The following is a 26,645-nucleotide window of genomic DNA, read 5'->3' as shown; positions in this document are numbered from 1 at the left end:
CCGCTTTTGACTCGATTTATAATTGCCAGCTTCACGGCGAAATGCAAATTCGGCCACTTCGCCCTAGCTGAGCCGTCAAATAAACGTTTCTAGCGCTAGCCACCACAGCTACACTTCGGGAAAAAAGCCTATGAAGCGCGAGCGGTACAAACTCAAAGAACGAAAAAAATTCCCCCGCATTTCCCCGAGGGGGAGAATGTGAAAGTGCGAATGCACGGTTGTCGGCCCGCTTGCGGCGCTTGCGCTCGGCCCCCGCAGCCCACCGCCTCGCCGCCTTCTCTTCCATCTCTTCCATCGGGTTTGTAGTATCACGTGTACACCATGGTTATCAAGCCGCTATAACGCCGCTGAGTCGCCAACGCACGCCGCTGACGACGTAGTTTGAATGCGTTAAAGATATAAGGCGCGTTACTGACAATATCAGCGTCGCGTCCGGCCCAGTCTCGCCGCGGAAACAGGAATGCTGAAGATGCCCAGGATTACTCTGTTGTTCTGCCTCCCCTGCCAACCGGGTCTGTTGTTTTTAACACCATTTTTCTGCATGGAGACGTAAGGGCTCGACCGTACCGAGTTGAAGACTTTCGAGACGCGTTAGCGCAAGACGCTGTGCTCGCCGACATTGCTGCCCTCGGCACCTACCAGATGAATCATATCTGGGCAGTCACCTTTACGAGCGAAGAAGGAAAGAAGAAAGTGCTCGCGAAGAAAGAAATCACCGTCAAGGGCCACAGGTGCCTGGTAATTGACCCGTGCCAGCAAGACGTCCGCGTCAAGCTTCACTGGGTCCTGCACAATGTTCCCGACGATCAGATAAAGGAAGCGTTCGCGCCGTACGGAACTGTGGTTGAAGTGACGAAAGAAAAGTGGCGTGCGACAGGGTGTGCGAATTTCAGCACCATGACACGCATCGTTGTTCTCCGGCTGAAAGGGGGAGTTGCAAGGGACGATTTGCCGCACCAGCTGCGTATCGGAACCGAGCTTGCTCTCGTCGCTGTGCCGGGAAGACCACCGCTGTGCCTTCGGTGTCAACAGACTGGGCACATTCGGAGGGAGTGTCGCGTTCCCAAGTGCAACGTCTGCCGGCGTTTCGGACATGATGGCGCCAATTGCGTGAAAACGTATGCGGCGGCCACCGGACCCGGAGCAACAGAAGAGCGTTGGAAGCACATAATGGATGAAGCGGAGGCGGAGGAGGTCGTCAAGGGCCTGGATGAGGAACATACACCGATTCCGGCGGACACGCCAGCAGAAGAAGGGGACATTGACGAAGGTAGTGCTATTGAGGGGACGACGGGCACGGAAGAAACAGCGGCAGCTCAGGCGCCGGAGGTGCAGACGCAAGATACCCTGCTGCCAAGTATTGACGACGGCTACCCAAGCGACGCCTCCATGGACGCCGAGGACGCCGCCACTCGTGGGAAGGATGGTGCATTCAATGAGCTCGCGGCCAAGCGGCCACGGGAGGACAGTGCTGCGGACGCTGACGCGAAGAACCTGGTGGGTAGTGCCTCGACTGGGCCCACAGCGAGGAAAAAGCGCCCTGAACCTAAGACGAACATTCAAGTCGTAGAGAGGAGGCCGCCAAAGCCCCCCTCGTGACGAGATTTATGTGTGCCCAAGAACGCGGGGCGAACGCCTCATGCCGCACTGACCTACGCTAGCGGACGCACACCCGCGCATTTGTCATATGTCCGAGGTGAGCGGCATGCGGTCTAGTTTTTCCAAATGGCTGTACGTTTAGAAGCTGCAATTAACGTTGCCACGGTTAATGTGCGAGGCCTGGCAGCGAGACGGAAGCAATGCCAGCTTGGTAGGCTGTTCGCGGACCGAGAACTGGATATAATTGCGGTGCAAGAAACTAAAGTGGAAAGCCAGGAAATGACAGACCGCATGTTGCAACCTTTTAGAGCAAATTTTAATGTGTGTGTCTCGCACGCCGTGGGAACATCGGCTGGGTGTGCCCTTTTTATCAGGCGATCAATAGGGATTGTTGAACAGACCGTTGTAGCTGATTCGAGTGGCCGCTATGTGTATTGCGACTTTTCATTTTGCGATATTGAATGGAGAGTTATATGTATTTATGCACCGAACAGACAGGGTGAGCGGGATACTTTTTTCCAAACTATTAGTAAGCACCTTGAGTGCGAAAGGGTTGTTATCTTGCTTGGGGATTTCAACTGTGTGTGCATGACACAGGACAGAACAGCCCACGAGCGGGTTAGAGATAAAAGTGCCGAATGCTTAATGGACATAACTTCAAAATATTGTTTGGATGACGTAGCTCTCTGTACGACTAGAGATCCAATCTGGTTTACACATTTTCAAGGCGCCAGTCACGCGAGGCTGGATAGAGTGTACATATCAAGTGAACTTGTGCCACTGTGTGACAGTTATAAGGTCGAGGCCTTGTCCTACAGCGATCATTGTCTTGTGGCGTTCTGTCTGGGAAACAAACAGAAAGCCACGAAATGGAATTGGAAGTTGTGGAAATTAAATAGCCGGGTACTTAAAGATGAACCTTTTACAGCTAGGGTCAGTGAACTGTTTACTAATATGCACAGAGATGCACAGACGAGCTGGGGAGTCAAGTGGGACCTTTTTAAAGAACAAGTTAAAATAGGTGCAGTCGAAAGAAGCACAATTCTCAATAAACAGAAAAGAGAGAAGGAACAAGAACTCCGCCAACAGTTAAGGACTCTATTGTTAGAAGAAAGCGCAAACGCGGGCGAGTTTAAGCAAGAAATAAGAGACACAAAAAATAAACTAGAAGTCATCGACATTGAGCGTTATAGGGGAGCTATCGTGCGAGCACGAGCAGATAAGATGTGGTTCGGTGAAATGCCTACAAAGCGTGCGTTGTCTGATGAAAAACGTTACGCGCAGAAAAACGAAATCAAGGAAATACGGTACAAAAATAGTGTTACGGCCCAAAAAGAAACGATTGAGCGGGCGTTCGTCGAGTATTACACTGAGCTGTTAGACAGGCACATTCCAATGAACGATGGCTTTGCTGATGAATTTTTATCGCTTATGCCCAAATTAGAACCAGAGCTTTGTGAAATAATGGAAGCACCAATTAGTGTGTGGGAATTAGAAAATGCAATAGATGATCTCAATACCTGTAAATCACCCGGGCCAGACGGGTTAAGCGCGGAATTTTACAAGGCTTTCAAAAGGGAAGTAGCGGTATCTTTATATGAAGTATTGTTAGAGGCTTACAAACTACATGTTCTCCCGCAGTCTTTTAAGGAGACACACATCATCTTGATACCGAAGTGTGAAGATGCAGTAAAACTGCTGTCCGTAAAGGCGTATAGGCCAATTAGTCTAGCCAACGTTGACTACAAAATTTACATGAAAGTCTTAGCTAGACGGTTGCAAAACGTAATTCAGTTTTTGGTAGGACCGCATCAAACTTGCGGTATTAAGCATCGCACGATAAGTACCAATGTGCACGTCGCCAGAAGTGTGTTAGAGTGCTGTGATGCCTTCTCAGGTCGTGTGGCGATGGTGCAGCTCGACCTTGAGAAGGCTTTTGACCGGGTGTCCCATGACATACTTTTCAGAATCTTAGAATACACGAATGTTGGGTCTGTTATCTTGGATGGTATAAAAATGGCGTATGCCGGATGCAAGGCGAGCATAATCGTTAACAAAAATTTAAGTGAAAGTATAAATGTTGGTTGTTCGGTCAGGCAAGGTTGTCCGTTATCGCCTCTTCTTTTTGCGCTGTATCTCGAGCCTTTCTGTTTAAAAATAATCAAGCATGAACGAATACAGGGGTTTGCATTACAGAACACTGAAGTAAAACTGCTCGCATACGCAGATGATATAGCGGTTTTCTGTCGCGATCAAAAGAGCATAAGCGAAGCAGTTAAGGTGGTTAAGTCCTTTTGTGAAAAATCTGGGGCTGTAATTAACTGGGATAAATGTTCGGGATTGTGGCACGGGAACTGGTGCTCAACACCCGCCGTTTTTGAATGTATACAATGGACCACGGCACCAACAAAATATCTAGGGGTGCCTCTGGAGCATTATAGGGATAGCCGAGACTACTGGACTAACGAGACCGAAAAGTTGAGAGACAAAACCAGAAACTGGCAAGGACGCAATTTTTCTATGTTTGCACGTGCCACTATCTGCAACCTTTTTTTGTTAGCCAAAGTGTGGTACGTGCTGCAAGTGTTGTGTATGCCACGTGCTAATGTCCAAAAAATCCACAGAGTATTTGCGGTCTTTATTTGGTCTTCCAGCTGGGAAAGAACCAGTCGGTCTAACATTTTTCGCCCAGTCAAAAAGGGGGGTCTTGGTCTTTGTCATTTATTTTTACGACAAGTTGTCGCAAGGTTTTGTTTTGTCCGGGATCAAAAAGACGCCTTCTTGCGCACTGTAATTCAAGTGCGGTTGAAAAATGTGCTGCCTGACTTTGTTGTGTCTTCAAGTGATATTGTGTGCAAGGGGGTGAAAGGATATTTGCGTGAAGTGGCTCTGTCTGTTGAATTTTTGAAGGTACGTTTTTCTTTCGACTACCTGTGTAGTGTTTCCAGGAAGCGCCTGTACAAAGATTTAGTTGATGTTTGTTTACCTGTGCCACTGTATAGGTCGTTATACGGTGAGGGCACAGGGCTTGATGTTTTGAGGAGGGTTAAAAGTATGCCTGTGAAGCCTGCAATGAAGTCCTTTTTTTTTAAACTACACAGTGAAACCCTTCCAGTAGATACTTGGTTGGCAGAAAGAGGTATTTTTGTGCCGTGGACAACCGACTGCAGACTGTGCAAAAAGCCGGAAACTATTAATCACGTCTTCATCGACTGTTGGGACCCAGTGTTCCACTGGGACGTCCTCCAACGTACGTTAAAGAAAGACTTACCCATAACGCCGCGTGGAATTCGGTTCTTACCTGAAAAAAATGAGGGCGGGGTGCCGTACGATTTGATCATGCTCCTCAGCCTTCATAGTATATGGAGGACGAGAATGGCGGTGAGGAATGCGGATATAAATGCCCGGCCTGTCAGGGAAAATTTCATTGAAAGCGTACAGTATATACGGGAAGTGTTTCGTGCTGAGGATGATCCCCCTGAGTGGTTGCCTGTGCTTGACGATTTAGTGTGTCTTAGAAAGTTTTAAAGCCAAGTAGTCAGCCAAGTAGGGTTGACATATCATTACATGGCATGATGTGTGATGTGCTGTACAAATGTCAAAGCAGGCAATAAATAAAAAAAAAAAAAAAAAAAGTCCGTAGCTTATTCGGTAGAGCGTCGGGCTGCGGCCCGCAAAGTCCTCGGATCGAAACCTGGCGCCGGACGCTGTTTCTTCTTTAAAGAGCGCTGCGGACGCCGCCGCCGCCGCCGACGCCGGCGGTGGATGGTTTGGGGTCGCTTATAAAGTGTATTCACACTTTAAAAAAAACCTGGTGGACAGGCCACGATCCTTTTTTGCATGGGGGTGCGACAACTCGCCTTAGACGTCGCAGGTGCGTTACGATAGGGAGGGAGAGCGAGAAGGAGGGAAGGAGCCGCCAACTGCCGATGAGCGGCTGGGATAAATGAGCCGGCGGTATTTCTCTTTCACCTTGAGGAAAAGCCAACTTGGGGAGGGGGGGGGGGGGCATTCCTGCGTCATTTGCCGTTCGATATAGCGGGTTTCGCTTGTATTTTTATTCGATATAGACGTAATTTTTGCTATATTTTTCACTGCAACTATACTGTTACCGGAAGGAGTTCGACATACTGGATAAGTCGATGCAAATGGTTTCCATCAGTTGGGTTCGGCTGTACAACTTTAGTTTGTTCTCTTTACAGATGCAAAAGGTGTCAGCGCTCCTGTTTTGCTGCCCTATTTGGTGAAGGAAAGAGAGGATGACATCTTCACGATACTGGTGAGAACAGTGAGCTTAATTTGCGAATTAGATGGCAACATTGGCAATGGGGTCTTGACTTGAGTTGCCCTCGGCATTAAAAATATTAGGGTGTACCCAATCTTAAACTAAAAGAAATGATCTACATGTAAGAGAGAGCAACTGGGAAAAAATTGTTGCTCTTTAGAAAGGCTGGCTGACGTGTTTAGGCTTAACGTTTATGGTTACTTTGACCCCAGGTAGCGAAATAGCCCCGACCCTGTACTTTTTTGCTTTCCTAAATGTGAATTGCCCTCAAAATTTCGGTTTCTTGATAACCTCAATTTTGTAACTTACCATAAAGAGAAGCCTTAAGGGGACCTCCAGACCCTGGGAAGGAACCAGTGTGTTTAAGAGATCAGCCAGCAAAGTCAAGCTTTGCAAAGATCCACAGTGGGGTAGTTGCTAGTGCTTCTTTAACATCTTGAAGTTGCACAGACTACATACAGACACGAGAAGTCGAAAATGGACAGACAACAGCGCTTTGTAAATGGTTCGGCGCAACATGGTATTTATTGTGTAACTTGTCCTCATGTAATTTGTGAGTGCGTGACCTAAGCACCTATTCCTGAAAAAAAAAATTTACTTCCACAATATGTGCGCTCCTAAAACGTTTTGCTGTGTTAGCTGTGTGCCATGGGATAAAGCTGAACATAGCAAAAGTGCGAGACGAATGCAAATGCAATGGGTGAAGCAGGTCATTTTCTGAAGCAGGACACTTGCTAAATGGGACTGCCTGCTGTTATTCGTGAACAAAGAAGCAACGAATGTAGATGGAAGGGTCGGCGGTAGCGCAGCGTTTTTTCGGTCTCTTCGGTTATTTTGATCTTATCACCAAGCGTGAGTGGCATTTGAAGCATTTGTTTGTTGTGCTCAGCCAGAAAAAATAAAAATGGACCTTGTGGCTCTGAGCACCCTTCACCGATTGTGAACTAGCAGAAAAATTACTCCCACCTCCCCTCGCGGGAACCCCTGTGTAGATGCGACGCATAGGGGGTTCCGTTGTTGTTTCCGTTCGGTTGATTCTCCCATCGCGTGAAACGTGCCGTGAACCCCCTGCCGTGGCTATGACGCAACGTGGCGCGGTTATGACGCAACAAAATCCAACACAATCCACTTTAATCCAATCCAAATCCAAGCCAATCCAATCGAATCCAATCCAATGCCCCTCACGAGAGAGTGTTCGCTATCAGATAGGAGAGGGGGTGAGCGGCGGAGAGCGCAGCTCGCGCGGCGAGGAGAATGGGGGAGGGGTGTGGACGGACAACGACGCCGTATGGAGGGACAAGGCGAGTGAATGAGATGCAGTCGCATCTAAAGCAGACACGAGCGGCTGCAGTCGCGATTGCTTGAGATAATGCCTTGAGCATACCGGGGTAGTAAAGAAACGAGTATAAAAAGAGTGGTGCCACAAAGAGACAAGCCGGGAGATAGTGCAATGTTAAAGGAAAATGTGGCAAAAAAAGCGGCCTGAAAGGTGGGAAGTATGCAGGTTTTTTAACCACAATAGGGGTGTCAGGTTGCGAGTAATGTATCACATGAAGCTAGCTGCATGTACTTGTGCGTTATACAACCGGTGTATTTAATGCGTAGGTTCTAAGGGCAGGTTGCTGCGACCCCAATGATTAATCATAAGAAGCGGGTCTTCGCATAACCAATCATAAGAAGCGGGTCTTCGCATAACCAGGGGATGTACTGTAACTGAGCTTTCCCTGTAACTTATCATCGCAGGTATTTTCTTTTTCAGTCCACGTGGCATAGTAAAGACAGTCAGAGTAATAATTTATACATATTGATGTCTGTCCACATAAAGTACTTTTTTTACAGCAACTAAATTTCAGCATTATTTGTCTTTTTTTGACAGGACCCAGATACTGCATACTCGCACCCATCTCTGCTGTACTCGGAGAGCAGCCCACTCGGGTCCGACTCAATTAAGGTGGTGTGCGAACATGTATCCGTTGGCGTCTTTGACTTCACGTCAAGAATCGCTCTTGTATGTGCCATGTACTGGGCATACAACCTGCAGTACGTGAAGTCTGGAAAGCAGACATTTACAGTTTTGGAGGAACTGATGGTGGTGCGAAAGGGCGCATGCTTGAGCACCTTAATGCCGGCGACAAAGCTGGATTCGAACCGTCCTTGCAATGGATATTAAGAAGGCCTACGACAATGTCAGCCGCGAAGCCATTGTTCGGATCCTAGAGTGGATTAAACTGCCCAGCCGTGTCTGCGCATTTGTGAACGCCTTTCTTCGGGACCGCACCTTCACCCTTCGTTTGGCCGGGAAGAATACAGGACACTTCACATCGCACCGCGGTGTTCCACAGGGCTCTGTGTTGGCGCCGGTATTGTTCAATATCGCCTTGCTTCCCCTAGCTTGGCGGTTGGCGGAGATACCTGACGCGTATTACATCATATATGCTGACGACATTACTGTGTGGTCCGTGCATCCTGACATCTCTGTCCAAGAAAACGCGCTACAAACGGCGTTAAATATGACTGATTCCTGGTGCGCCCAAGTAGGACTTGAACTATCGGAAGAAAAAACGTCATACATGTCAGTGACTAACAAACATGGGCGACGCCGGCTTGAGAAACGGCCTGTCCAGTTGTTTATTCATCAACAACCTCTACAGGAGGTCCAAACTATTCGTGTGCTGGGCCTTGATGTTGCCTCGTCTGGGTCCGCGGCTTCATGGGTGAAGAGTGCGAAGGATCGTGCCGCACGGACAATACACTTGATACGTCGAATGGCGACGAAGGCTGGCGGGTCGCGCACCAGCGTTGCTCGCCTCCTTGTGCGGTCAGTGTTGCAACCAAGACTCGTGTACCAGGCTCAATTCCACCATCTCACGATGAGGGACTGGGATCGCCTCGAAGCCATCAACCGGGATGCCATGCGGGCCATTACTGGACTACCCCGAATGACCCCAATACCGACTCTGCAGGGGGAGGCCCAACTCAATACGATTGATGAGCTGGTGCACCAACGCCGCTCTGCCCGGGCCTGTAAAATCTCGATGACCGGTGCCGCCGCTGCGCTAGCCCGGTACATGGGGTACGTTGTACCAAGTACCACTGTGAAAGGTTCAAACATTCCTCCGTGGCAGCGAGCACAGTTAACAGACAACAAACCAATCGGTCGCCTCCGTCACCCGGTACCTCGCCAGACCACGGCCCAAGTCTCTCGCCTACATAGCCCAGACGCGGAAACGGCAATTGCGTATGTAGACGCCAGCGTCAAAAACGGCATGGTGCACACTGCACTCATCTGCCCCCAGCTACCAGAGGTACCCAATGTTGCTGTTATGAAGCTAACCCGATGCCACCAGCGTATCTTGCTGAACTAGCAGCGGTACACGATGGGATGGCCTATTGTCCAGGCAGGGCCATACTGTCGACTCATAATACGCACAGACTCTACGCAAGCCATCCACGACATACGCCGCGTAACACAAGCTACAGCGTTCGCAGATGCCATTCACCTCTTAGCACGAAGCACTCTACTGCAGATCCGCATAGAATGGGTGCCCCGTTCAGCTGTACCCGGCAGTAGGGAGGCAGACACGGCTAGTCGCCCGCATACCTTGATGCGACCACTGGCACTTTTCCCCGAAGATCCAAGTGGAAACCTGGCACAACAGAAGGAAATTCTCCGGCGCACCACGCGAGCCCTCATACCCCCGTGTGGTTCAAATCTCCCTGGTGACTTAACTCGCCGAGAGGAGGTTGCGCTGCGGAGGATACGCGTTGGGATGGCCCTTACGCCGTCTGTGACTGCCTCTTGGCCATCGCAGTACCGCGGCCCATACGAATCTACCTGCCCATTCTGCGACTCCGCCGTACAGAATGTGAATGTGCAGCATCTCCTGTGGACCTGCCCCGGACTGCATCAGATCCGATTACGGCACCTTCGTGCAACCGGCCTCCACCCTGGCCGCCCTCCAGACCTGCAGCGCTGGGTTCATGGACCATTTCATCGGCACCTTCTGGACTATATACGAGAAGCAAACTTGTTCGTGTACCTGTGAATCGTGCACCGCTATGCCGCAGGGCAAACTTTGGAATTAAAAAAAAAAGGGTAGTCACTACCTTGAGAGCTCGTGCAGGGGCAGCCAGGGAATAAATACATTGTACAGTGCCAGCAGATCAAGTGGTGGGTGTTGCAACATATAGCCTCCGAGTATATTTCTGTGTTCTAAAATGAACAAAATATTCTCAGGAAAATTATAACAATCATCAATTAATAATTCTTTAACACCCTTTTTTTAATGTTCATTTGCATTGCGTACGTATGAGTGGTCAAAGTGGCCTTATCATAAAGCCGAACCTAGCTGTACGCATTAAATATGAATGTGTTCAAGATTACAATTTTATTAAGCAATAACACTTTCCCGAACTCTGTTTTGTGTATTTTATTGTCCTGTTTTCAATTTGCGAGTTGTATTGTTCTAGAATTTTTTCAGTTCAGTTGTCTAAAGTGACATTTTCAAATATTTGTTATAATGTGGTTTTAAGAAAATTTGTGTTTTCATATTCACTTATCATTTTGTTAAGTTGTTGAGCCAGCAGCTGATGGCTGATCACTGTTATAGGGTTGTGTTTTGTATATGTGAACTCAGTGTTGCTTGTCCCGTTCAATGTAACAAGTTTTTGTTATGTAAGACACAAATGTCGTCTAAGGTGATAATTTCAAATCTTGTATTTCTCACGTTTCTTATAGTCGATTATATGTTGTCTAAGAAAAAAACTCGTGATTTTTATTTTGTATAAATTGTTTTCTAGTCTTTGAGCCAATGCATAATTTAAAACGGTTGTAGGCTTTATTTCAATAAAATAGTTGTTTTGGTACTTTGAATTGATGTTTCTTGCATGTATGCATGGCTGTCCTTATAGGGTCATAATAGTATCTGTATGGTATTTTTTTACCCTATCGACTCTGAAGGGATTCTGTTTGCTCGAGTCGGAAAATAGTCGACTGGACTTTTTCTTTGCAGATTTTCAGTGTCGGTGACGGTGTTGCAGAGTCCTGCATGCTCTATCTCAGGGGTCACGGGATTCCCTTTCAGCAGGTCAGGGCGACTTGGCTGGGGTCATGTAGTAGCCAAGCGGGCTCTCTCTAGCCAAACGGAGAGTCTGTGTGACTACTTTTACTAGTCGCAAAGTAGTCATGATGACTCTCTTCGTTTGAAAATTAGGAGTCGAGGTGACTTCCCTTACAGAGTCCTGCATACCTTTTTTTGACTGGGTCTAACAGAGTCACAAGACTCTTTTCCAAACAGAGTCAGGACGACTCTCATTGCTGGGCCATAACGTAGTCAACTTAGAGTGTAAGGTTATTGTGAGGAGGCACCCGCCGCGGTGGCTCAGTGGCTAAGGCGTTGCGCTGCTGAGCACGAGGTCGCGGGTTCGATTCCCAGCCGCGGCGGCCGCTTTTCTGATGGAGGCGAAAAGCAAAAACGCCCGTGTGTACGAGATTTCGGCGCACGATAAAGATCCCCAGGTGGTCAAAATTAATCCGGAGCCCTCCACTACGGCGCGCCTCATCGCCTGCGTTGCGTCGGCGCGTTAAACCCTACAATCAATCAATCAATCAATCAATTATTGTGAGGAGGCGCTGCTCACAGCACAAGGGTCGGTGCACAGAAGTGGCAAAGAGGGAGTGCACGTGCGGTGGTTGGCGGAGCGAGGTGGATGAGGGAGCCGGACGGTGGTGGCACTACCGTGCTAGTCGCCAGATCAAGCCACCAGGTCACGAGAAAGACTCCAACGTTCGCCCTAATCGTGGCAACACTTGCTCTGAACGGCAAAGACACGTCGCTCATACTTGCGAAGCCATGCGGTCGTGGCCCAGTAAGCTCAGCATGACTAAATTGGGCACTGAAAAGGCCTGCGCTGCATAAAAAAACACTCCGGAGTTCTTTAACTGCGCTGAACCACGATTGTACAGCTTTTTTCAAAAGTTTCTTGCCATTGCCAAAGTTAATAGGCCGCAGATATCCAACATACAAGCAAGCCTGAACTGCTTTACGGGAACAATCTTGCACAAAGCCTACTTTTTCTTACTGAAATCAAATAATTCGATCTCACCTGAAGGGTAATCTTTCGCTTTGAATTCTTTGAGGCGCTGAAACTTTCGGTGTAGTCTTGAAATATTTCACAAATGCTGTACATACGCGGTGTGCCACCCGACTCCACTTGCAAAGTCCCAATGGAAGGCAGCCGACTGCGCCATTTTCTAGTAAATGCTTCAACTCACTGGAACTTCAATCCGCAGAATTTTTTATTTCTTTCCCCTTTCAGCAGAAAACGTTCATGATTGGTTCGTCAAGGGCAACGTTCCCGAAGGGTGGTGCGTTTCCTGCGCAGGTCATGGCCGGATAGCGCCGACTCACCCGGAGCGCGCGGTGCATGATTACCGACGTGGCGGTCTCGCTAATAATTCCGTGTTTCCCAAACAACGAGATACCTGGAAGGGGAACGTGCATTGCCCGAAAGCCAGCCAACTCACCGTGTTGGCGCACTGGCACTGCGGCTTTGCACAGCTGGACACTGTGTAGCAGCTTCTGTTGTCGGCCGCGAGTCTTTATGTATGAGTGTAATAGGGAAACGCACCTGCGTATTCTATACAACGGTACAGGTTAACTAACTAGACGAGGTGCCGTACCTTCGATTTCCAGCGCGTATCGTAGTACATTGGGCAGATCCAATGCCGTCGAATCAAAATTGGAACGGATGTCTGCAAATGCTGTTAAATATTAGTTTCTTTCCTGTTCAAATTCTGCCATTATTGCTCAGCCACTTATCAAAAAATTAAACCCTTTCCACTCAACGTGAAAGCTTCCAGAAGTGCAGAGCAGTGATTCACCATAATTGGTTGTGGCGCTGTTGTCCGCTCACTGCTACCACCCAATGCACTTCAAATTTCCCGCCTTCGCAGTGCTCGCGCGCCCCCTGCCTGAAACGCCGCCAGCGGGAGTTCTGTTATTTTTGTGCTTTTTGCCTCTCGCACGTGCCGGAGCCTTACTGCGCAGTTTGAAACGCCTTGTTTTTGACGGTCACGTTTCCCACTTATATCGTAAAAACAAAACCCAGCTGGCGTTCCTGACTAAAAGGACGCGGGGGCAGCCGGTTATACAGGGTGTTGCGACGATAACTGGAACACTTTAAAAAATTTTTCCTGAGCGATCCGCCGCTCTGTTCGCGCTCAAACTTCACACAAAGGTCGCATTTTGTGGTCTATTTTGTTTGACACCGGGAACAACAACGGTACTTACCTGTTTATTCTGAAAATAAATAAAAACGATTTTCGCCTATGGGAAAATGGCCGCTGATTTGGACGTGCGAGCCAGCGCAAGTTGATGTTGGAACGACGGAACCACCTGCAGAGTGAAACGCATGTTTGGGATTCACGTACGGAGCCAAATGGTGCAGCAGACGATCAGAAAATGCACCTAGAAATGAGCTAACAGACGATCAGAAAACCCGGTTTTCGGGCTCGCACGTCCAAATCGCCGCCATTTTCCCATAGGCGAAAATCGTTTTTATTTATTTTCAGAATAAACAGGTAACTACCGTTGTTGTTCCCGGTGTCAAACAAAATAGACCACAAAATGCGACCTTTGTGTGAAGTTTGAGCGTGAACAGAGCGGCGGATCGCTCAGGAAAAATTTTTAAAGTGTTCCAGTTATCGTCGCAACACACTGTATACACAGATTTTGCCTCAAATGTACCTGCAGTTTTCTTCGCGCCAAACCGCGGGGAGATGAATGGCAAGCGCCAGCGTTGCAGAAGTGATTGATTTGTTTGATTGTAGGGTTTAACGCCCCGACGCAGTGCAGGCGATGAGGCGCGCCGTAGTGGAGGGCTCCGGATTAATATTGACCACCTGGGGATCTTTAACGTGCACCGAAATCTCGTACACACGGGCGTTTTTGCTTTTCGCTTCCATCAGAAAAGCGGCCGCCGCAGCCGGGGATCGAACCCGCGACCTCGTGCTCAGTAGCGCGACGCCTTAGCCACTGAGCCACCGCGGCCAGCGTTGCAGAAGTGTCGGACTGGAAAGTACTTGCTCCGTAAAACGGGCTTGTGACGAGTAGGGTCGCAGAAGAAGGCGCGACGCCGGGCCACGTCGAGGCGGAGCTGTAACCCTGCTCCTGCCTACTGCAGAAGTGTCGAATGGTTAAGAATATATATAAACCGCTTGTTTTTCGAAGCCTCTGTTTGGGTTCGTTACGCCGTAACGCAGTGGGGCTCTACTTGGGTCCGTTATCTCGTGGCGCCGCCTGATTCCGGCAGCGGCTCGACATTGTGACAGCTAACGAGCTACGACGACATGGCGAGCCCCTCAAGTGCTCTGCACTTAAAAATTTGTGGTCAGGATTTCGTTTACGTGTGAGCTATTGTGGGTAACGCTCATGCCTAGCGACTTTGCTTCAGCTTGTGTTCAAGTGCAAAGGCATCATCAAACCAGCGGGACGCGCAGGAGCATAGGGAGGCTGGTGGCGATGCAGGAGCAACAAAATGGCCGCGTGTGTGCTCCCTTCGTTGCAAATCCCGACGAAAGACGATAGTCGACTGGCGCCCCTGCCATGTAAACGCCTCCTTTCTCTTTCTTCCTCACCTCTCATGCCGTTCCTCTCCCGTCTCGTTTTTCCCAAGATAACACGTTAAAGGTTTGCTCAAAATCAGTCTAAATTTGCCGCGTTATACTGCTCCAGGACGGGTGCCTCGATGCCAGCGCTGCAGCACGGCGGAGACGCGCGTGATTCGAGGCATACTACAATGTTTATAGAACCATGTTGCCCTGCTGCACATGTATTTCAAGCGGAACGTGGAACCTATCTAGTGGAGCCTTTTGTTACTGTTGCCGTTTGATTTCTTAAACTTCTGCCAGGAGCTATAGTGGCGCGGGCCGCAGCAGGCCACGATTTTCTGCAGTTGATGTAGTATTTCATTTGATATCGCAAAAAACAAGCACCTATAAATTTGTTAGGAAGGAGCACTGCAAATATCTCTTATATATTGATCTTCTGCCTCATATTTGCGTAATGTTTTGTTCTTATTCAACAATGTTGACAAGTATGAAGATTGCCACCCGACTTAGGCGTTTAGGTGTGGCTGTGACTATCTAAGACTATTGCGGACTTTAAGTTGCACTTTGGCCGGGTGGCCGAATCGAGTCGCAGACAGACAGACAGACAGATCAAAATTTTTGCGTTTAAGTATCCCAAGAAAGACTATCGTCTTTAAAAACAGCATCATAAACTTATGCGCCGCGGGCCCAGACGGAGATACCGAGATACACACATACTCCTGCGTCTACGCCCGGGTCTGCGTTGCGTCGTGGCTGAGTAGAAGCTTTGATGCTGTAAGTGTGCAGCAAAGGTGGATCTCCGTCACGGATCATGAATGGATGCATTCCACTGATACTTCACTTGGTGTCCTGGAGGATTTCATGTCAGCGGAAGAGCAAGTATGCCTGTGAACAGGCACGTACCCAGAATTTTTTTTTCGAGGGGGGCCCAACCCAAAGTAACTTTTCTATGCAAATTAGGGGAGAGGGCGAGGGTACCCGGCGTTACTAGTACAAACACGGTGAACGCCCAGCGTTTACCATAAATGCGCGTAAACCTGCATAGAGAAATGAAATTAAGTGTATCCGCCCTTGTGATGGAGGCGAAAAGTGAAAACCCTCGTATGTTCGAGATTTCTGCGCACGTTAAAGATCTCTACGCGAAGTTTGCAAAATAAAAAAAGAACGGCAATAATTCAAATATTTCGAGGAATAAATACGCGTAATGAGCAGTAACTATACATACCCTCTGCTAATGTTGAGGCATATTTCCGGAGCATCCCACACGTTATACGCAATCGAAGTCGGCAGAAACGGAAGTGCATGTAGGCACTCGAGAGTTCAGATCTCTGTGGCAAAACTCTTGCGCTTCCATATTTTTTTCCAAACAAAACCTGTGGCTACTAGTTATGAAGGAAGGAAATAAAATGCTAGGTAAATCGGAGATTTCATACGCCTAATTCCGTGTGTTATTACCCTAAACACCCTCAGAGTTCGACGTTTAATGGTTTGCCATTCAAAGCACCAATGATTCAGGCCTGGGAAATTGCAGTATCGAGACGCACTGGACTGCAGTAGATGTAGATAAAAAACGGTGGCAAGCGCGAGCGCGTCAGCGCTTACCTATGGGAGTTTTGTAAAGAACCTTGTTATTTCCAGGGATGCGCCTTGTCGCTTCCTCGACGTCGCGGCGTGGCTTGTCCTGCAAGGCGGGAATGAGCTTCTCCTCTGTCCTCCCGTTCGGCCCGTTGGTGAAGTAAACTCGTTGCTGCCTGCAGACAACTTGACGATACTCCTACATCGCGAGACTAAGCTACGTTTAATGCGCATCGTATTTTCATCATATGTACCCGGGGTTTTATAACCTCTCTAATACAAAGACAGTTCGCAGTCCAAATTTTGAAGCCGAAATTCCTCTCGGCCAAAAGTCTGGTTGGTGTGCGTTGATATGTCCGGCTCGGGTTCATTTTCACTGATCACCCCCTGAACACCCGTCTCTCTCATGTTGACCATTGGCCACCTTCACTCCGTGCCCTTCCCCGCTGAAGCCCGGTGTTCTCGAGGTCTGTTCATTGGAATGCAGCTCGGGGTCCGTAAACCCGCCAGTAAAGTTTGGTTCGTTGTTGAGGTGGGTGGTGTCGTCGTGGAGGATGGTGAAGGACCCGATGATGATACGAGGCAAATAGGTGAAGAAGAAAAAGTTTATTTACACCTATTTACAGGAGTACGAAGCATGAACATAAGATAACACAAGACAATGAAAACTGGATTACAATTAAAAGGTGCTGCAGCGCACAAGAAGGGTATCGCGGTATGATCCCTGATGGGGGTCCGGGCCCAAAAAGGGTGCCGAACCACCGCGCGGTTGGCGAGAAATTCCTGGGGCTCTGGCGCCCAGCAACCGCCACGAGAGCAAGTGTTTATACTACCGCTCTTGGCCGCAGCTCCGGACAAACTCATTCAAATTGCGCATGCAGTGGCAAGCGAAGCCGCCCCCGCACAGCAACACACGTACCAATTAGGATTTTGACCCCCGCTCCCTCCTGTCCGCCGAACCCGAAGGTCGGGAGGAAACGAGTCTTCGCAAAATCCGCGTGGAAGGTCGCCGGCAAGGCCATCCCAAAGAGCTACCACTCCGCCGACGGCTTGGGGGACACGGCAAAGCGACGAGAAAGGAGGGCCATCTCCCCGACGGGGTCCACCGGCGCTGGCATCACTACACCGCCGTTGTGCATAGCAGCCATTAACCACAATGGCTGTCAATCAACAGTGCCGCTGTCACTGCCTTTAGTTGTCCAGAGGAATGACGCCGGTGTCTCTTGCCGCCGTACAACTGCGATGTGCGCCTTCACTTTGTCACCCTGCCGTCGTCGGGCTTGGTAACTTTCTTGCGCTTCCTTTTTGAGGGATCCTTCTTGTCCAGACGGACGCGCGGTTTGTGTAGCAGGCCTTTTGTACTTCCACGGCAGCTTTCCCTAAGCGGGCGCAATGTTAGAGGCGCCGGGCGATGGGGTCAAGCATCCCCTCGCGCCACTCCGCTCGTCGCCATCCAGTTCCAAGCCTTTCTGTCGCCTCGGCTTGTTCGGCGGACGCTGCACACGTGCGCGAGCCGGACGTTGGAAGGCATTGCGTAGAGAAACCTTACAGCTGGTTTCTCTAGGGCAAGCAGACTTCTTACTCTTCCTACCGACAACCGCAAAAGCAGCATTTCCACGAAAACTAGTGAAAAGCGCGCTGTGAGTTCGGCTCAGGGAAGGAAACCGTTGAGCCACAAACACCAGGCATGGGCGACAGTATCCGCCGACACCACGGCGCGCTAGGATGGAGGGATTTGTTGAATGTGTAAAGACAAACATTTTCTTCCCCACCAAAGCATATGCGACCCGAGCCGCTGAAACCGCCACCCTGGCGAAACAAGCGATAAGTTACTGCTGTCCGAGAGAACGGAAGCACCGATTGCAGACGGACAAGGTAAAGGGGGTGCAGCGAATTGTAAGTGGCAGGCCGGCAGCAGACCACGAAGCCAGTGTGCAGGGGTACTGGCTTCTAGGTAAACGGAGCAAACAAACCTCGCCTGTTTTTTTAGATCCCACGTTGACCACCAAATGAGCCGTCTTTTTTTTCGAAATGAACCTAATCCACAAACCAAAACTAAGTCAGATAAAACTGCACTGCCAAGAAAATCCCGGCAACTTTCCCCTAAAAAATGTGGCAGATAAATAGTTGAGACAATTCCCTGCAAACGTGTACGCAGATCTTACTTCGTATGGAAAATAAGCCAGACCCTGCTGGGGCACGGATCAAAATGAGCCAAATTCATTTGTCCAATGGGATTTCGCGTTTGGTGTGACGTTTCGGGCTGTTTTCTGCGTTTTTGCATCACTCTTTTTGCTTTTGAGAGTTGGCTTATCATCAGCTCAGAGATCAATGAGGATATCGGCAAATGATCTTCCGCAACACGTCTACGATAACGTGAACAGAAGTGAATGAAACTGAGAGGTGTGATACTAACATTTTATCTCGTCCTTACGGAGTAAATCTGGTTATTATTATTGTTATTACTCCCATATTTCCCATTTACGTACCTAACAAATTAGCTGCCGCTTACAGGCCATGGCAAGCCATGGAAGATGATATGAACAGGCTTCTTGTGAAGCGTTTTGGACATTTATGGCAAGGCAATGAAGAGCTTCATGAGTGTTTTCAGGCGTGCCCAAAAAATTACCCTAAGGAACCATTCGAAAAGAGCTGCTAATGCTGCCAAGAGGACTCACCGGCTCTTCATGTATAGTTTTACTGTTCTTGAAGCTCTGTTGCATGTTTATTGCCTTTTTTGCTTAAAACTCTATCGTACCATTCTTGAAAGTCGATTGCAATAAAGTTTTCATAAGAATGCGGCACCAACTTGTCTGTTTGAACTGAGTACGAGCCAAATCTGAACTTATCCTAATATTGCTCCAATTCTCCGCATAATTCCTAATTACTTGTCGCTAAAGATTTACCCTAGCTGACACGTGAAACATGACATTTAATAGTTTTGACAGCACTGCATTGAGGTCCGGTTCCAAAATATCGTTTTTTTTCCTCAAATTCCCCTCAAACGCCTCAAATCAATATGAATCAAGCCCAGGATTCATATGGCAGCGCTTTAGAATGTGTGTGAGGGGAGAGGAGATGTGGCGCGGGGAAGGGGGTATGGTCCAAAATTTCTGGAGGGGGGGGGGGGGTGGGGTCGGGCCTCCCGGGCCCCTCCTCTGGGTACGTCCCTGCCTGTGAAGTTTAGATAAAATGTAGAAGCGAGTGGGCGCTATTCGCCTTCGAAATAACTTGAGCATCCACTGAAGCAAAGTAAAAAGCCTTTCACGTGTTGTTTTGACGTAAAAATATACAACTTCTTCGCTTCATTTTTATTGATTGTTGGCCTTCTGGGGGGGAAGCCCCTTAGTAGCTGGGGCTGTTGGCATCTGCTTTCGTCGTCGTCGTAATCATCGTCTCATGTAGTCACGGTACTAAAACACCGGAAAACTAGCTTTCGCCTCGTTCTAGAACGTAACGCGTACTAAAAAAACACCGGGACACTCGTTTACGCCTCGCGCTAGAGAGCTTCGTGCTTAAAGACACGACATTTAGAACAAAGCTGTATACCTCTACCCCGGAACGGTTTCATCTCCGTTGGCAGAAACGCCAAGAATTCACTTAATACACTGCATGCTTCGCCCCTCCCCAGGTTTCACAATAGTTGAGATGGCTAGGGATTTTTTATAGCAAAGCTTTCTAGCTCTACCAGCCAACGCTACTTTCGCGGCGTGCGAAACAACAAACTCCCAACGCGGCATAGGTGGCGGCGCGGGGAGGGAGGTGGGGCGGAGGTTTTCACTCACGGAGTACACTAGAGATGGCGCGGCAAATTAGATGCGAAGCATCTCATGGTCGGGGCTATGTCCCTCCCTTGTCGTTGTCGTTGTTGCGCCATCCACACCCCCACTGCGCATGCTCGGCTTGCTGAACGGCCGGTGGTGTCTTACCCTTTAATGGCTCCTGGAGCGACAATGTTGCCGGTGTCTTCCTGGGCCAGCACGAGACGAGCACGCTTCACGCGCCTTCGACGTTTCATCGTCGTCGGCAGCGGCGTGCGTCGGCGAGTCTCGGCGGGCCGTGATTACAAGCAGCCCACAACCATCCGGGGAACGTGCATCGACCTCATCTTCAGCAACTTTAGGATTCATCCACTACAACAGCCCTTGACTTTACATTTCACAGACCATAAGGCGGTCATAATCAAAGCAGAACGCCAACCACAGCTCGACGTCACCTACGTTGAACATGATAATGATAATGCTTAAATAAAGACGAACTCATACCACGTACAACGTCTCTCTCTCTCTCTTTAATGTCTCTCCACTCTAACACCCCCACCCCCCGATAATAAAATTACAACATCTTTCCGTAGGGGAACCCTGAGTAGTATGCGAAACAGCCATGGGGTCAACGCAATTTCCCATTTCGTAGTTCCGGTAAGTAAAAAGTGTGGTAGTTACCATGGAAACCAAACGGTAAATATAACGGTAGCTACGTACCTCAACCTAACGGAAACGACGAACTGAAAACTAATGGGCACTTTTTTTTTATTCACCAACAAGTTGTACGAAATACATAACACAAACTGTTGGGCCAATAGCCGAAGCTAGTTTAGGCCCATTACATAAATACACAATACAGCAGCAAACAAACAGGTGAGTGAAAAGATACTGATTACAAAAACACTGCAGGAAAACCAAATAAAAAAAATTGAACATAACAAAAGGAACCTGGGTTCATGCGATGTTGGATAGGTAGTACCTTTTTAGTGTAAATACAAAGTTATTAGCTGTTTTTATTTCTACAGGTAAAGTGTTCCAAACCTTTGCTCCGTAATATTGTAGTAGCCGTTGACCGTAGGTATTACGGGTTACAGGCAAGTTAAAATTCACGTTACTTGCATTCCTAGTGTTCCTTGTAGGTAACACAAACAAATTTATTGAAAAAGGATGACAATGGAGAATAATTTTGTTGACAACTATACAGACCTTCATTTCACGGACATGCAAGAATGGAAGTATTTGAAGCTCAGAGAATAACGAACGGCTGCGAACACAAGAGTTAGAAAATGTCATAATGCGTAATGCTCGTTTTTGAAGGCGCACGATGGGATCTAAATACGTTTGATATGTAAATGCCCAAGATTCGCAACAATACGTCAAGTGACAATGAAACAGTGAGTAGTAAATAACCTTCATAATGGAGATACTGAAGTACGTTCTACTTCTTAAAAGGGCGAAACAGGACGATGCAAGTTTAGAGGAGATCATTTCTATATGCCCTTTCCAGTTCATATGGCAGTCCAGAGTCACGCCTAGATATTTGATGGAATCAACTTGCTCCAGCAAACAACTATTAAAATATACTTTCATGGAGTCTCCATCAAATTGTCTATGCGGGGAACGGCAAAGCATATACTTCGTTTTCGAACTGTTTAGAGTTAATTTATGACCGTTAAGCCAATTTGACAATCGCAACAACTCATGATTTATCGCACTTACTACATGTTCAGCTGATTTACCACTCACTATAATTGCGGTATCGTCCGCATACATTATAACCTTGGATGATGTCAAATAGGTAGAAAGGTCGTTAACGTACAGGGAAAATAGCACCGGACCGAGGACCGAGCCCTGAGGGATACCTGTTGATATTTCTAATTGTGATGATGAAACATCGGCAACAGAAACATACTGTTTGTGATTGGACAAGTAGCTGGAGAAGAATTGTAGGGTGCGTCCCTGAAACCCATAGTTTTCTAAGATTTCTAAGAGAATCGAGTGCGTTACGGAGTCAAACGCCTTTTTGAGGTCAAGAAAAACCACACCCGCTATTTCGCTGTTATGTAAGGAGGAGTACACTTCTTGAGTTAACGCCATTACAGCAGAGGACGTGGACCTATTTGTAGTAAGTCCATGTTGGGCTGACGTTATAATTTTATTATGTTCTATGTATTTTCGTAGACGAACAGAGATAAGCTTTTCAAACACAGTGTTTATAACGCTCAAGACGGATATTGGCCGATAACTGCCTGGTTCATTACGGTCACCGCTTTTGAAAACTGGTGACACTCTTGCTACTTTTAGGTTGTCAGGGTATACCCCTTTAATTATGGCATAATTAAACAGACGAAGTAATTGGGGCCCAAGTACATCAATATTGTCCTTCAGTACACGAACGGTTATACCATCATGACCGGCGGCTTTCCTGTCTGCCAGCCTTGATATCACGTTCACAATTTCAGGATAGTCAATTTCGTCAATTGTAAAGGAGCATAACTTCGCATTGCCGCTTGCATCCCATTGCGTCGAAGGAACCTGGCTAGCTAAGTGCGACCCTATGGTAGTAAAGTATGAATTAAAATTTTCTACGGTACTAGTATCAACTGAGTCTGGAATGACAGATGTTTTAGTGGGTTTGCCTACGACGTTGTTGATAACATCCCACATTTTTTTAGCATTGCCTTGCGCTTGCTGCACCTGTGAAGTATAGTATTCTTTCTTCCTTTTTCTTATCATATCGACCACTTTATTCCTAACGAGTCGGAATTGCTGCGCAAAGAAGTCGTTCTGTTTATGTAGCTTCCATTTACGATACCACGCGTTTCGTTCTTTTATGGCGTTCAGTATTGGCTTTGTCATCCACGGGCAGAGTGGTTGCTCGTACTTACAGCTATGGTGGGTTGTGCAGCTGGAAATTATGGACGATAAAGAACTAACAAAGTTGAAAAACTCTGTATGCACGTCTTCAGAGAAGATGTCATGGTAGTGCGTGTTTTGAAGCTTAGTGCGCAGCTGGGCATAATTGATCCTCGCATACGTTGTAGGTTTCTTTTTATCGGGAGCGGCGTTATCAGTGCGAAGCAAAGCAAACACAGGGGCATGGTCGCTCACGCATTCATCGTAAACGCCAGCAAAGACTGAGGCCATGTTACACAAAATATGGTCAATGGTCGTGGCGGTATTTTTTGTGATTCTGGTAGGCACATTAATCAGGTTATAAAAACTATATGACTGCAGAAGTAATGTATAATCAATGTTTTGTCCAGCTGAGGTGTCAATGTTAAAGTCACCTGTAATTAGTACAGGATGCTTATTGCCGAAGCTCAAAACGTTTAGAATATTATCCATTCTGTCAAGGAAGAGCGGTACGCTAGAACTAGGAGGTCGATAGACGACGCCTACAACTGTTCCAGATGTTAGTGTTACGAATAGGGTTTCTGAGACATCGTCAATAGCCGATACATCTTGTCTAACATTATACAGCACGGAAGACTTGATAAGAAGTGCTACACCACCACCACGCGATGATGTATCCCTACAAGATGACAGGAAATTATACCCATGGAAAGAAATATGCTCCCCGTTCTTCAACCATGTTTCGGATAAAGCAACAACATCGAAGCTAAACTGGTGCCTGCTCAGAAAACTTAACAGCAAGTTCTCGTTTTTCCGCAGACTTCGAATCGACCCCATGCCTGCTTCGCATACTACTCAGGGTTCCCCTACGTGAAGATGGTGTAATTTTTTAGTCAACGTTCCCCGCGCGGAAGTGCCTGATCGCCGGCTGCGGCATCGGCGGCACCGCTTTGTCGTCTGCATTAGCGACGGTTGTTTTGGGCCTGTTTTGGTGCAGCTTTGCGTCCATTGAGTGGTGCCTTCGCACGGCTTAATTAACTTGTTCGACAGCACCACCAGCGTAACCCGCACCCGATGGAACTAAGTGGTCGTACGACAAACATACGTTAAGGATTGGTTTGCAGGGCGGAAAAACAAAATGTACAAACCACATACAGACATCTGGCCGCTAGAGAAACACTACCTTTTGCGCACTGTTTGCCCCGAATGGGACTCCGATTTCTAAATTGGTGAATGTTTTAAGTTTGTGTTTAAATTGGTTGTGTTTTAAGAGGTATTACAAAAGGCGAAAGTAGAAACTGGTTCTAATGAATAGCAATTATAAAGTTCCCTCAGCTTTCTCGCAATTCTCAAACTTACTAAACTAACTAGTTTAAATCGGTATAAATGGGAATCACAAAGCTCACATGCCGAATTGTTTCGATGTCTGCGCTTGTGTAGAGCGGTGATGTAGTCCCAAGCTAGCTCATCAGGGTGGCTAGGTTCTGCTGTCTCACCCTTCAAAAGTCGCTCCTCTCCGTTTTCTCTCTCCCGACTCACGGGCGGGCTACAGAGGCGGCGTCCGCCAGTCTAGCCCGGCCGTGGCCGACGCTGCTGCTGCATTGGGGACGCCGCCCCCGCGAATTCCTGGTAACGGCTGGCAGAATCTCTGGTTTCACTCTTTGTAGAGCCACGTGTGCGAATTGAAGTGACGTCGCATGGGCAATTGTTGTAGGTGTCGTTTAAAGCTTTGCTTTCCAACCACCTTCACAACGTGGATTGGAGTCATTTTTTTTTTTTTGTATAATGCACAGGCGAGAAGACACTCCCAGATGCGTACCTTCCTGAAAAGATCTGGCTCCACTCGAAATTGACATGTTGGCCCTCATTGCAAAAAACAAGAAATTATGCCATAAAAAATTCAAACGCCCCATTTAGTGTATATTTGTATATCACTACAAGAGCCCTCCTTCGTCAGGGTATTTGGAAACCGTTAATCGGTCCACTCCATTTAAGCATGAAATCTTATCGGCCAGGAAAACGTCCAGACTTTTATGGCATAGTTGTGTTTGTGACCACTGATGACTGCTTCATAAACGACTGAGCCATAATGTAAGGTCAATAAGCTTACAGAGTAGCACAACTAACCCTGTAAGAAGTCTTTTTTTTTTTCAATTACGCATGCGTACCCCAGCAACAGCACGGCAACCTTTATAAAAAAGGTGTATATCTAGATAAGGGATTTTTAGAAACAAATAAGCCGTGGATAAGGGGTGCCATGTATGCGCTTCGTTTCAATACCCACTTATTCGGTTGGTCACTGAGCAGTTAAGTCCAGACCGAAAATGAAAGTGCGCAGCTTCCGATCCACGACAACTTCAATTTTAGCAGCGAAGCTGTTGTTGCTGGCCTTAATGTGCGCGTCCTCGTCAAAATAGTGGGTTATAGTTACTCTTTTCATTTACCGCGCGCTTGTGCGCGTGTTTCAAGGGGGAGCAGAATACAACACGCGCTACAGACGCCCTAGCTGTTCGCGAAGCCGGTTGCCGCCGGTTATAGCGCGTGCTCACCTGTTTCACTTTGGGATAAACGTGAAAGCCTGTGGACAAGACGATCCGGGCCCGCCAGTCACGCATGAGGAAGACGACGATATAGAGGGATATGACTATGTCTACCACTACCACAGTGAAAACCGACGACGGAACATATAAATAAACGATTTCCAACCTAATTCAATGCGTGGGTGCGTGTCCTTCAGTGCTTACATAGGAAGAAATCCTCTAGCTTCGCTATGGTTCAAGCCTTCCGCGACTTAATGCAAGCTTCACCAATTGTTTTTATCGTTGTTGTTCTTGTTGTTTTCACAATGAAAACTCCCAATTGGCGAAGCAACATCCCACAGCCACCTTTAGCTGCATTTTTCCGGTAGCACGATCGGGCAGGGAGGGGAAAGAAGGGGGCAAACATTGTGTTGTTTTCCTGGGCATTCCTTTCGTTCGCGGTCTCGCATGCCGACCAAAGACAAGCACCAAATTGCGGTCAACTACAGCACCAAGAGGGGAAACTTTTTATTCTACGCGAAGTGAAAGAGTTCAACGCGAAAGAAAGGGGAGCCAAAGAAAACATCGAAAACAACTGAGACCACCCAAGAGCGCTACTGTGGTATTTTAGCTGCTTACATTCCGCACAGAAGGCAGCATCTCGCCCAACCTGAAACTTCTGCCATTCCGCCACAGGCGCGGCTGTGCGCACGTGTTGGCGGAATGTGTTCGTCAGAAGGCAGTTTCGTTGATGAAGGTTCCCTGAGAGGGCCTCTTCTGAGTCACGCCGAAGCACTGCATATCATGCGACTGCGACTGCGACCCTTGCTGCGGCGTCCTAAAACTAAGGACGCCCATCTCCCAGGCTCGGGTCAGCTCATCCTCGAGGTCAGTCAGCCTCGACTCGCCGTCCGACTCATTGGCGTCTCCAGAAGACGCCGAATCAGCCTGCGTCGTCGCCCCGGACACGGGCATGTCCCGCAGCCGGCAGGACTGGAAGTAGACGCTTCCCTTCTCTGGGTAGACCATGTGGGCGACGAAAGTACCCCGAGGGGTGGCGCTCGAATCCATCGAGTCGAGCGGACGTTTGCAGGACGTTTCGCAAGTGCTCCTTGTGCTCTGCGAATCAAGAAGCCGACACCGTGAGTACTGCACAAGATGACGAAAAAAAATGGCCGCGTATCTGCTCCTTTCGTTGCAAATGTCGCCGAAAGACGATAGTCGACTGGCGCCCCCGCCAAATAAAGGTCTCCCTTCTCTTTCCCGCTCCCCTCTCATGTTGTTCCTTTCCCGTCTCGTTCCTCCCACGATAACACTCTAGAGGTTTCCTCTAGTCAGTTTAAATTTACCTCGTTCCACTGCTCCAAATAGGGTGTCTGATGCCAGCGCTGCCGTACGGCGGAGACGCGCGTGCATTGAAGCACCCTACTGCAACG

At 48.1% G+C, this 26,645-nt stretch overlaps 3 protein-coding genes across 3 annotated transcripts in view; 2 read left to right on the top strand and 1 right to left on the bottom strand.

Moving 5' to 3' along the window:
* The first annotated feature begins 495 nt into the window (after positions 1–495).
* On the top strand, positions 496–1,599 carry LOC144146269 (uncharacterized). Its single transcript, XM_077678231.1, has one exon. The coding sequence runs from the start codon at positions 643–645 to the stop codon at positions 1,597–1,599; it is 957 nt and encodes a 318-aa protein (XP_077534357.1). The 5' UTR covers positions 496–642.
* A 2,016-nt stretch (positions 1,600–3,615) lies between these two features.
* On the top strand, positions 3,616–5,201 carry LOC144146268 (uncharacterized). Its single transcript, XM_077678230.1, has one exon. The coding sequence runs from the start codon at positions 3,616–3,618 to the stop codon at positions 5,125–5,127; it is 1,512 nt and encodes a 503-aa protein (XP_077534356.1). The 3' UTR covers positions 5,128–5,201.
* Positions 5,202–25,735: 20,534 nt separating this feature from the next.
* The window catches only part of LOC144147414 (organic cation transporter protein-like), a 42,437-nt gene continuing 41,527 nt past the window's right edge, over positions 25,736–26,645 (bottom strand). Inside the window, exon 12 of the mRNA XM_077679543.1 lies at positions 25,736–26,328. Within this exon, the coding sequence (XP_077535669.1) occupies positions 25,942–26,328 (387 nt within the window). The 3' untranslated portion in view covers positions 25,736–25,941. The remainder of the gene's footprint in view (positions 26,329–26,645) is intronic.

Source organism: Haemaphysalis longicornis, unplaced genomic scaffold (assembly GCF_048455015.1).
Source record: "Haemaphysalis longicornis isolate Haplotype H1 unplaced genomic scaffold, Haemaphysalis longicornis Haplotype H1 scaffold_7, whole genome shotgun sequence".
Taxonomy (NCBI): domain Eukaryota; kingdom Metazoa; phylum Arthropoda; class Arachnida; order Ixodida; family Ixodidae; genus Haemaphysalis; species Haemaphysalis longicornis.
This window is presented reverse-complemented; position numbering and strand designations above follow the sequence as displayed.

What these genes read in the sequence shown, in the direction of transcription:
- LOC144146269 (XM_077678231.1), top strand. Translation starts at nt 643, where the DNA reads ATGAATCATATCTGGGCAGTCACCTTTACGAGCGAAGAAGGAAAGAAG.
- LOC144146268 (XM_077678230.1), top strand. Translation starts at nt 3,616, where the DNA reads ATGGCGTATGCCGGATGCAAGGCGAGCATAATCGTTAACAAAAATTTA.